This window comes from Alosa sapidissima, chromosome 8, assembly GCF_018492685.1.
Source record: "Alosa sapidissima isolate fAloSap1 chromosome 8, fAloSap1.pri, whole genome shotgun sequence".
Lineage (NCBI taxonomy): Eukaryota > Metazoa > Chordata > Actinopteri > Clupeiformes > Clupeidae > Alosa > Alosa sapidissima.
Window position 1 is genome coordinate 26,386,763 of NC_055964.1, and position 12,543 is coordinate 26,399,305.

A 12,543-nucleotide genomic window follows, 5' to 3' on the forward strand; every position below is an offset into this window, starting at 1 on the left:
ATGTGTATATATGTATGTACTATTATGGTCCAGTATGATTGACAGCTACACTGAAATGGTAATGACTGTATTCATGTTAAATGACAGCTTAAGAGCAATGCAGCAGTCATGGTTTCCATAAGAGGTGGTAAGTGAGCGAGTGTGTGTGTGTGTGTGTGTGTGTGTGTGTAAGTGAGTGTGTGTGTGTGTGTGTGTGTTAAGCTTAAGATCCATAGAGGTCTCAGTTTCTATCATTAGGAGAGGCAGGAGTGGGAGGCGGAGACCTTGGGGTAAGATGACCACACACACACACACACACACACTGATGGTGCCACTAGCAGCGCTATCTCTCCACACCATCTCCCAATTCACCTGAAAAAACACACCGCTAATTTGTAACGGTCTGAGAGGCAAGGACACAGAGCAAAGAGCTTCAGTCTGGGGCAGATAAGCTGTTCTCTCAAACACACACACAAGGGTCAAACACACACAAACACTAACAGCTCCACATACAGATGAAGCACACACACACACACACACACACAAACATAAATCTTTCTCTCAGACACACTTGCACATACACACACAAATAACACACAAACGTGTGTTTACTGTGTGATCACATGACTGAAGGTCAGGATAGGTTCAGCAGGTCTGTGTACTACTATTCTTGGGCTACAAAAGGCAGAGAAAGCCCTCTGGGAGTGTGTGTGTGTGTGTGTGTGTGTGTGCATATGTGTTTGCTCTGCCTTTGTAAACAGGCTTGCTGACTTGACCTACGAGAACCTGCTCTCCGTCTCTCTCCCTCTCTTTCTTCTCTCTCTCTCTCTCTCTCTCTTTTATACTCTGTCTATCTTTCTCTTATGCCAGTGTCTCTCTATCTTTCTCTCTTGTGTTCCCCTCTGCTTCCCCTTCTGTGTGTCTGGCTGACCTCTGAGTTTCGGGTCACTTCCTGTCTGTTGCCCACCGCTGACCACATCAAACAGCAAAATGTGTGTGTGTGTGTGAAAGAGAGAAAGAATGACCGAGGTTTTGCATTTGAGTGTGTGAGACACAGTTCCACACCACTGCTCACATATACAACCATAAAGGAGAAACTGCTTGACTTCACGGAGCTTAAAGACCTAAGACACACACACTCACACAATCTCAGTTCTGTACTTCACACTCAAGTTACACTCACATGCACACACTGTTCACTTGTCATTCATACACACACAGACGCACACGCACAATGCTATTAATAAGAAATGTAAAAGAAGGGTTGATTCAAAGGAGAAGAGAATTGTGTGTGTGTGTGTGTGTGTGTGTGTGTGTGTGTGTGTGTGTGTGTAGGGGGGTGCATTCTCCTGTGTCTACTCTACACACACGGATATGTGCACGTCTGATAGTCATGTCCCCCTTGAGTCTACTACAGGTAGCTCTGCTTCACTGCTCCGAACTGCCCAGGATAAAAAAAACATGTGTGGGAGTGAGTGAGAGTGTGTGTGTGTGTGTGTGTGTGTGTGTGTGTGTGTGTGTGTGTGTGTAGGAGTCTGGCTCTGTGATGGAAGACTAACTCACTGGTCACAAGGAAGCAGTGCTAAACACTTCCCTGTCAGCACCCCCCCCCCCCCCCCCACACACACACACACACACCTTCCCTCTCTTTCTTCCACATCTCCCCTGCAGTCGCTCTTCCTCTCCTCCACCCTCCAGCGCTCCCTTTCTCTCTCTCTCCCTCCCCCTCTTTCTTTTCATCTCTCTCTCTCTCTCTCTCTCCGTCTGCAGTCCGTCCTGTGGCGTCCGTCTGAGGCTGTCGGATGAGGGGAAGGGGGGAAGAAGGGGGCGAAAGAGAGAGAAGGAGGGGGAGAGAGAGGAGGGGAACATCACGACGACGGAGCAGAACATCTAACAGGCGTCTCTCGGCTGGGAAACGGCGCTGAGACTAAGGCACTCGTGTGTGTGTGTGTGTGTGTGTGTGTGTGTGTGTGTGTGTGTAGTGCGAGGGAGTGGGGGTGTCTTCTCCGTGACAACGGCAGCTCCGGCCAGCGCAGTGAGAGCCGTAGGTACGAGGGCGTCACCCGCGGCGTGGATTAAAAAAGGGGGACAAAGGGAGAGAGAGAGGGAGGAAGAAAGGGGGAGAGGACAAAGGAGGGTCAGGAAGCTCGGCCGGACAACAATGAGCCTTTAGGCCAGATTACACGGCAGGGCTTCACTGAGGTGACCCGCTCTGACTGTTCTTACAGAAGACAAGGAGAACGAGGGAGAGAGAGAGGGGGAAAGAGGGAGAGAGAGGGAGAGAGAGGGAGAGAGGGGGAGAGAGAGGGAGAGAGAGAGGAGGAGAGAACAAGGGAGGCTGGAGGAGGTGACAGGTCAGCTTAAAGTGTGTTAACTCACAGAAGGAATCTACAAAGGTCCACCCGCATAATGAGAACAACGTATTAAAGTGAAAGAAACACACACACACACACACACACACACACACACACACACACACACACACACACACCTGCAAATTGGCCAGCAAACTTCAAAAAGTCATGGCCATACAACTGTCTGACCTGTGGTGCACTCAGCCGCCACACAGTGCCGGCAGCACAGGACAGAAGATTGTAAAAGGTCTCATGGTGGAAACAGCCTCTCCTCCAATCTCTCATGTAGATGCCGTCTGACACAACAACAACAACAACAACAACAACAACAACCACCACAACAGCAACTAGCAGCATCAGTATTCCTGCTCGCGCTGCAGCTCGTCTCTTTTTCTCATTTCCCCTAATCACTCCTCCCTCTCTGGGCTGATTACGCTCGCCACTCACACCGCACAAACACCTCACCTCACTACAGCAATTACTGATCCCTCACTCTGTCTGCTCCTCTCTCCCTCGGTCACACACACACACACACACACACACACACACAGACACAGTATGTGTGTGCTATTTTCTTTCTTAAAGGAGTTGTCATTGTGCTCACATATGTCCACAGACACACACTTGTATGAACAACAAAAAAACCCACTCTCTTATGGCATGAAAACACATATGGACAACCACTATGATGTCTCTCTCTCTCTATGTGACACACACACACACACACACACACACACACACACACACACACACACACACACACACACACACACACACACACACACACACACACAATTGACCTCCTGCTTCTGAGCCCTTAGGGCTGTGAGGCCGGATCAGACCAGTCTGAGTTACACACGAGAATCCCAAGAAGACATTTGCAAATGAGTCAGGCATGTCTCCTCACACACACACACACACACACACACACACGCGCACGCACACGGAAAACGTGTACACACACATGCTGGACGGGGCACACTGTGGTGGGGGGGACACTGTGGTGTGTGTGTGTGTGTGTGTGTGTGAGGGGAGATTTAGCGTGGTGGTTCTCCAGAGCACTGGCCTGTGGCCCCACACTGTGTAGCCTGAAGCAGCGCCTCCATAAATATAAAACTCATTACTCTAATGGAGTCCTCTCCTCTCAGCTCCCAACACACACACACACACACATGCACACGCACACATCACAACGCAAAGGACAGGCACAGTCTCAGGGACACACAGACTGAAACCCCAAACACACACACACACACACACACACACACACACAAGTTTATATTTCTCAACAGAGTGTACCAATCCACTGTATAGCCACACCTGTGCACAAGTAGCAGCATGACGTAGATGGGCATGAGGATGGAGCCATGCAGAGTGATATATTGGATTGTCCAGTGCTCTCACTGCATAGATCTTCTTAAAGACACTCTCCAACAGCCCTGCAAATACATACGCTGCTTGCGTTTTAAGTGTGTTAAACAACGATGACTATCCTCAGGCTATGTCTATGTCTACGTGCCTGAGGGCTTTCTGACAATACTACAGCAGTTCACTCCACTGTTTAAGATCAATCCTGGGCTTACTCCGCTACTGTGCATAGGTATGTATTCAGGGGAAAGACCTACAGGGTGCCATACCACTCTTATAGGCCTTACAAATACACAGTCACACAGACATAACTCAGACAGACTCTATTACTACACTAATACTCACACTAACCCTAACCCACATACAGTACTACTAGACTGCTAGAGTACAAAAACAAAATGTTACTTTTCTGAGAAAAAAAAAAAGTGGCATGGCTGTTTTGGAATCAGTCTGGCAGTGGTAGATCTGAGACAGGCCCAAGGATAGGCTGACTGTAGGTCAGGGGTAGGCAGTGGAAGAGGTGGAGAGCTGGAGGCAGAGAGCAAGTCTGCCCCCTACTGACACAAGGACACTGTGTGTGTCTGTGTGTGTGTGTGTAAGAGAGAGAGAGAGAGAGAGAGAGTGTGAGTGTCTGTGTGTAAGTGTCTGTTGTGTGTGTGTGTATGTGTGTGTATGTGTGTGTGTGTGTGTATGTGTGAGAGTGTGTGTGTGTGTGTGTGTGTGTCTGTGTGTGAGAGTGTAAGTGTGCAATCAATTTACTGCACATCTATCAGCATTTCCAGCTAAAATCACCACACACTGAGTAAACAATATCCTGATGAATACCTGCATTGCAGGACGGTTAACACTTTGAAAATACTATGTGTGGCAGTTGTGAATGTCATGCAGGCTACAGCACTTTAGTGTCAGATCAACACTGCTCTGTTTTCAGCACTTTAGTGTCAGATCAACACTGCTCTGTTTACAGCACTTCAGTGTCAGATCAACACTGCTCTGTTTACAGCACTTCAGTGTCAGATCAACACTGCTCTGTTTTCAGCACTTTAGTGTCAGATCAACACTGCTCTGTTTTCAGCACTTTAGTGTCAGATCAACACTGCTCAGATCAACACACTGCTCTGTTTTCCTTCATGTGTGAAATGTGCTAAAAGCTCCATTTGAGCCTCTCCACTTCTCTCCTGCAGTCTGCTCCCTGATGCCGAGTCCCACTGCTCATGCGGGTGTGTGTGAGCGCACCTCCTCCCTGATGCCGAGTCCCACTGCTCATGCGGGTGTGTGTGAGCGCACCTCCTCCCTGACGCCGAGTCCCACTGCTCATGCGGGTGTGTGTGAGCGCACCTCCTCCCTGATGCCGAGTCCCACTGCTCATGCGGGTGTGTGTGAGCGCACCTCCTCCCTGACGCCGAGTCCCACTGCTCATGCGGGTGTGTGTGAGCGCACCTCCTCCCTGATGCCGAGTCCGCACTGCTCATGCGGGTGTGTGTGAGCGCACCTCCTCCCTGATGCCGAGTCCCACTGCTCATGCGGGTGTGTGTGAGCGCACCTCCTCCCTGATGCCGAGTCCCACTGCTCATGCGGGTGTGTGTGAGCGCACCTCCTCCCTGATGCTGAGTCCCACTGCTCATGCGGGTGTGTGTGAGCGCACCTCCTCCCTGATGCTGAGTCCGCACTGCTCATGCGGGTGTGTGTGAGCGCACCTCCTCCTTGACGCCGAGTCCGCACTGCTCATGCGGGTGTGTGTGAGCGCACCTCCTCCTTGACGCCGAGTCCGCACTGCTCATGCGGGTGTGTGTGAGCGCACCTCCTCCTTGACGCCGAGTCCGCACTGCTCATGCGGGTGTGTGTGAGCGCACCTCCTCCCTGACGCCGAGTCCGCACTGCTCATGCGGGTGTGTGTGAGCGCACCTCCTCCCTGACGCCGAGTCCGCACTGCTCATGCGGGTGTGTGTGAGCGCACCTCCTCCTTGACGCCGAGTCCGCACTGCTCATGCGGATGTGTGTGAGCGCACCTCCTCCCTGACGCCGAGTCCGCACTGCTCATGCGGGTGTGTGTGAGCGCACCTCCTCCCTGACGCCGAGGGCGTGACTCCAATGCTCCTGACGTACAGCTCGGTCATGCACAACACAGAGTCACCAGACACCTGATGAACATCCCCCTGGGAGAGCGGGTGGGCTCCATGGGTAAGGGAAAGGGAGAGCCTCTCAGAGACTGGACTAATACTCTAGAGAGACTGGACTAAGACTCTAGAGACTGGACTAATACTCTGGACTAATACTCTAGAGAGACTGGACTAAGAGACTGGACTAATACTCTAGAGAGACTGGACTAATACTCTAGAGAGACTGGACTAATACTCTAGAGAGACTGGACTAATACTCTGGACTAATACTCTAGAGAGACTGGACTAAGAGACTGGACTAATACTCTAGAGAGACTGGACTAATAATCTAGAGAGACTGGACTGATACTCTAGAGAGACTGGACTGATACTCTAGAGAGACTGGACTAATACTCTAGAGAGACTGGACTGATACTCTAGAGAGACTGGACTAATACTCTAGAGAGACTGGACTAAATACTCTAGAGAGACTGGACTAATACTCTAGAGAGACTGGACTAAGACTCTAGAGCTACACCCTGCATCTTCCCCCACCCTTTCTCTCTCTGTCTGGGTCACATATGGAGCCCACACTGGAGGAGTGTGAGGGTGCTGACAGACGAGCCGAGGCTGAGCAGGGAGAGGAGGGGAGAGGAGAGGAGAGGGGAGGAGTGGAGAAGAGAGGAGAGGAGAGGAGAGGAGGGGAGAGGAGAAGACAAGAGAGGGGAGGAGAGGAGAAGAGAGGGGAGGAGAGGAGAGGAGTGGAGAGGAGAGGAGAGGAGAAGACAAGAGAGGGGAGGAGAGGAGAAGAGAGGGGAGGAGAGGAGAGGAGTGGAGAGGAGAGGAGAGGAGAAGAGTGGAGAGGAGAGGAGAGGAGAGGAGAAGAGAGGAGAGGGTCACATGCTCGGACGCTGACGTCTTTGGACCGAGGCGTCGGGGGTCACAGAGAGGCTCGCTAATGCCACGTGTCAGAAAGGTCAAAGGCCGGCGGCCAGGCCCTGGGAATGTCGGCACCTTCTCTTCTCCTTTACACACGCAGCCAGACGGTCATGTCCCGTCCACACCCTAAGACAGCGTGTGCTCTCCACCCATGCACAGCCCTGTGAACCCTGGAAGACTTATCTACTGCGCACAGAGAGAGAGAGAGAGAGAGAGAGAGAGAGAGAGACAGCTCTTCAGCCATCCTCATACAGAGCCTCCACTACTTGTTCCAAATGACCATCTGGGCCCCTATGATACTGTGGATTCATCTGCGTCGAGATTAAAATGTCAACCATATTAACAGGTCCGATCAGCCATTAATTAAACTCAACAGAGTCATTTAAGCAGCTGGGGAGGAGGCGGAGAGAGAGATAACGAGTCAGAGAGAGGGAGGAGAGAGGGAGGAGAGTTTGAACAGGAGAGAGATAGAAACTGAATGAGAGAATATAGAGCTACAGAGAAAGAGAGATGGAGAGTCATCCATCGCTGTCCTTTTTAAATATAACCAATTTAAGAGGTGGCAGTTGAAAATAATATTTCTCTGTTAAATTGAAAATCAATACTCTCTCTCTCTCTCTCTGTGTGTGTGTGTGTGTGTGTGTGTGTGTGTGTGTTTGTGTAAGAGAGGGAGGATGAGACAGAGTCAAAGAGACAGAGTCAGAGAGAGCAAGAAGGGGAAAAATCCAATAGCATCAGCGCTGAGACGACGGCCAGGTGGACAGCTCATGTCTGGACGAGGGCAGTACTGTTCTCCTGCCGTCCGTGTGTGTGTGGGAGAGCACGGCCAATCGATGGGGCTTTTTTAACACTATGGATTATTGTAGGAGACAGTGGCGCTCACAGCCCCATTTGTTTCTGGGCTGAGGCTCCAGCCAAGAGCTGTCACCGCACGCAGGGCCACAGGCCACTCATAAAGAGCTCTCCTGGAGAGGATCCGGAGGTGAGCTAACTCACTCTCTCTCTCACACACACACACACACACACTTAAGCGTGCACACACACACAGAGACACAGAGAGAGAGAGAGAGAAGGAGAGAGAGAGAGATGTGAGACATTTACATAATTCTTTTGGCAAGGACTTTTATCAAATGTGACTTGTGAAAAGTCCATCATATTCCACTCTGTCTCAGGTCAGTAGAACCTGTGTGAGGTTTCTCTTTGTGCACAGAACTGGCTTATAGGAGTGTCTCTGTGTTCTGTAGTGAGGAAATGAACAATGAGCTCTTTCCAATCCCTGCCATTATATGCTAGATAAATCAGTACCTATACATCCATTTCCTGCTGATTAATGCTTGCTGCATGTTAGAAAGCAGAACATATGGCATGTAATGCCTTGCGTCATTGGTAGCTGTGCATAATAGAGGGGAAATGCCTAAAAAGAACACACACACACACATACATACACACACACACACACACACACACTTCCTTCGGCGCACCAGCATGTTTGATGAGAGCGGAAACTTGCTGTGAGGTTGAGCATTTCTTACAGCCTCCAAAGACATAGCCTGATTGCAAAGGCAATGCGCAGCAATGAGGGATAAACAACTGAGATTTTGTGTTTGTTTGTGTTTATAGGGGCTGTGAAACAAAGGTGTGTGTGTGTGTGTGTGTGTGTGTGAGAGAGAGAGAGAGAGAGTGTGTGTGTGTGTGTGTTTTTCTGTGGTCAACAAATGGATGCTGATTGATGGCTTTCTGTAGCTGCTGTCTGCGTGCATATGTGCTGCTGATGCAGTTGTTTACTGCTTTACTATAGGGCAGACATGGGGGACTCGAGTCACATGACTTGACTCGAGTCAGACTCGAGTCACATTTTTTAAGACTTGAGACTTGCTTGATCAACATGTTTGAAAGACACGACTTGACTTTGACTATTCATGACTTGAGACTTGACTTAGACTTATGACAAATGACTTGAAATGACTTGACTTTTTATTTTTTTCATAGATATTAAGGAGTTAACTTTACGATTTTAGAAAATCTGCTTAGGTGCTGTTGCATGCGTCACGCGAGCGAACCTGTCATTGTACTAAGTGATGCGACGCGACAGACCAACAGCAAGTGCCAGATCAAATGAGACTGAGGTAGGCTAACTTGCAAATATGGAAGGCTCTAACTTGCAAATATGGAAGGCTCTACGTTAATATGGAAGGCTTCACAGATGATGTATCTGACAAGTCAAAGGAGAAATTAACAGCAGTCTGCAAGTGTGCAAAACAGCGACATAACCACCACCACGTTGATTTTCATCCGAAGTTAGTTGTGTTAGAAACCTAACGTCAAATTTGAGGCATGTTAAGAGTTGGCTTTGAATCTATTATGCTTTTTAGTTAACGCCATATTAGGTTAAAATGTGTGATGGCAAAGTGAAACATTTTCTTGTCTAAGTTTAATCTTGATATATAGTGAAAATGTTGCCAATGTAACCTATCCTAAGCGCCTCTCTTTCTCCCTCCCTCTTAAACACGTCCCTGTTCCATACGTTACAGCCTAGTAGTAGGCTAACAACAGTAAGTAGGCCTAGCTAACTGCCAGCAATCAGCATAGAAAAGTAGCTCATTTCACATGTTAGGCTTATGTATAATATGATATAGCATTGACGGTCCTAAACCCTCCTAAAACCCATTGCGCTGTTGCGCTTGTCAAAGTTTGGCAGTGACGTCGGCCGCAGCGTTTGATTGATTGATTAGTTCACTTTTTCAACATTATTGATTCCCTGGAGATGTGACAGGTCAGGACAGGTGTAACCTGAACTGTTTGAATATATTTTCATGATTTGATGTAGCTAGGCTACCTAATATATGAGGCATATTGAAACAATAATAGGCTATTTTATAATAGGTATTCGTATACATTTCATCTTATTCTATAAACCGTTCAGATGTACAGTAGGCTATGTGGCTTGAATGAATGCAATGTCTATTTGTTTGTTACAAATAAAACTCCAGCAGTTTATAACTAGCCTATTGTAGCTTATTTTAAAATGAAAACATGGGTACATCATCATGAATTTCAATGATTTGGCTATGACTTGATTTGACTTGCTTGACCCAAGCTATGACTTGACTTGACTTGCTCGACTGTCACAAAAAATGACTTGGACTTGCTTGAGACTTGAAGGTTAAGACTTGAGACTTGCTTGTGACTTGCACATGTGTGACTTACTCCCACCTCTGCTATAGGCCAAGCCTCTTCCTATAGCTTCTCATCCAACATGAGCAGACACAACCGCTGTCTGACTGGGTCTGTGTAGTGTGAGAGCTGCAGCTGGCGCGCCACCAGGGACTTCAAATCAGCATGCAGATTGTAATATGAGCAGGTATCAGGGGGCTGTGAAGGCAGGAGAGCTCTGTAAGGACACATGTACAAACCCATGCACACATGCTACTCGCACACACACTCTGAAGCACACAAACAGGCGGATGTATGCACTTCTTTAAGAGGGAAATTAATGCACACGCACACGTGCGCGCGCGCACACGCACACACACACGCGCGCGTGCGCACACGCGCACACACACGCGCACACACACACACACACACGCGCGCGCGCACACACACACACGCACCCTTTGAGTCCATCTCTGATCCCCCCCCTCTCTGCCATCATCTTGGCTGTAATTAATCAGCGTCTCTGCGGCGGAAGGCTCGGCCTGTCACTGCTCACTTACACGCAGCAGCCCCCAGCCCTTCATCTGCCGCTCACAAACCACGCGGATTGAACACGGACGACACGGAGGCTGGCCCTAACTCAGCCTGACACACACATTCATCACTGTTCCACCTGTCTCTAAACGTCTCGCCGTTCCCAAGCGCAGCCTCTCGAAAGCACTACTGCTGCTTTTAGACGTTGCCTGTGGGCATTCGTACCAACATCCCCTAATAAGCTCCCCGCTCAGTAACCACTGGGGGTAGCTCCCTGGAGAGAGAACTCAAAGGCAGCTCTCAGTATGGGAAAAGGTGCGCTGCATCTCTGTGCCTGGAGTGCAACCACTACTGATTACTGTGGCCCATGAATGTCTTGAAAGACTGAATACTGTGTGCGTTTTTTGCAAAACTGAACAGAAACCATGCACGAAGCCTGACTAAGAGCCAATACAATAATAACACTTCCATCGTCATAAGTAGTCAGTTGCTGTAATATAATGTTGGCCCCTGCCAATGTAAAGAAGCTGCTGCCATTTGAAATATTATTGAATTGAATGTGTTCATGCTGTCGCTCTGTTTCGTGTTAGAACACACCACTAATGGCTGACTTCAGTGCTGTTTTAATTTCCATTCAAGTATTCTGTCAAAAACTTGCTGAATAAATGAAATCAAGTGTGCTGCTAGACACTTGTGAAACAGCCAGAGGAGGAGAGTGTGTATCTGACACACTCTAGTTCATTATCCTTGTTTTTCTCTTCTCAGATTAAGTGCACAATTACAAATAATTCTAGAGAGGCTAAGAGAAAAATAAATGTACTTTTCATTGCTATTCAAGCACATTCTAATGTTTTACTATGTTTCAAACACTGCAAAGAATTAACGAGAATTTGTTCTAGAAAGTTCTATAATGCAGTATGATTTGCATGGGTATCAACCATCAATGTTATGTCTGATGTTGATACTAACATCAAAGGTATTCATATGTATGTAGTATAATGTATTATAACACTTATTATTATTAATGTTTTAATAGCAATTCCTTTGTTCATCAGTTCATATTAGATGTTACCTCTACCCTCATTGAAGTGAAACATGTGATGGCAGGACTCAAGTGTGGCTCTTTGGAGTGCATTCAAGGAAAAGCTTGCATAATGGTGAAACCAACTGCATTATAAGGCTGAACACGTGTGGCTGTGGAGCGTGAGTCTGCTTCTGGCCTGAGGCCAGGGGAGGTCTCCCTCAGGTGAGCGCGCCGATGAAGGTGAGCGCATGTGCTGCTCCTGTACCACACACACACACACACACACAATGAGCCTCATCCCAGCCATGGCTCCACTGTGCAGTCAACCCAGCCGTCGAGCCACAACTGGGACACACTCGCTCCAGCTTCAAGCCATCTGACATGCACAGCCACACTCTCACACTCACACTCACACACACACACACACACACACACACACACTCAATCACGCATGCACGCAAGTAAACCAGCACACATGTGGAGAGGCAATGAAACACTCCAGTGTCACAATGCAGGGCATGTAGCTCTAACCACAGATGAGGGAGGGAGAGAGAGAGAGAGAGAGAGAGAGAGAGAGAGAGAGAGAGAGAGAGAGAGAGAGAGAGAGAGAGAGGGAGGGAGAGAGAGAGAGGGAGGGAGAGAGAGATAGAGGGAGGGAGGGGGTAGAAAGAGAAAGATGGAAGGAAACAGAATTTGAAGTAGAGGAGAGAGAGGAAAGGTTAATGAAACACACAGTATAATAAACAGAGATGGATGGTGAGGAGTTAGAGGGAAAAAAAAGAAAGAGTGAGAAAGCACAAGTGAGAGGGCAGCGGGGCAAGAGGAATGGCAGGGTTTAGAGAGTGAACAAGGAAGGAAATAAGAGGGCTATGGAGAAAAGAGAGGGAGAGAGAGGAGGAGGGAGGGAAGGAGTGGTAGAAAGCAGACACAGGGGCCCCTGGTGATGGGATGTGATGCGACAGCGGCTCAGGTAGAGATGGATGAGGTCTGAGCATTGATAAGGTCAGAGCTCGTCTGAGGCAGACCTTTACATTTGCAGCATGCTCGGCCACTCCACGCCCTGTCAGCAGCAATCCGGCCGCCTGAGAAATGC

General features: G+C 48.7%; 1 protein-coding gene across 3 annotated transcripts in view; it reads right to left on the reverse strand.

Moving 5' to 3' along the window:
- Nucleotides 1–12,543, reverse strand: part of fbxl17 (F-box and leucine-rich repeat protein 17) — a 212,109-nt gene that overhangs the window by 35,547 nt on the left and 164,019 nt on the right. Inside the window, exon 9 of one of the 3 annotated variants that reach the window (XM_042102224.1) lies at nt 10,013–10,111. The exons of the other annotated variants lie outside the window; for them this stretch is intronic. Within the exon in view, the coding sequence (XP_041958158.1) occupies nt 10,104–10,111 (8 nt within the window). The 3' untranslated portion in view covers nt 10,013–10,103. Of the gene's footprint in view, nt 1–10,012; nt 10,112–12,543 lie in introns of those variants that run through there. 3 annotated transcript variants of the gene reach the window in all.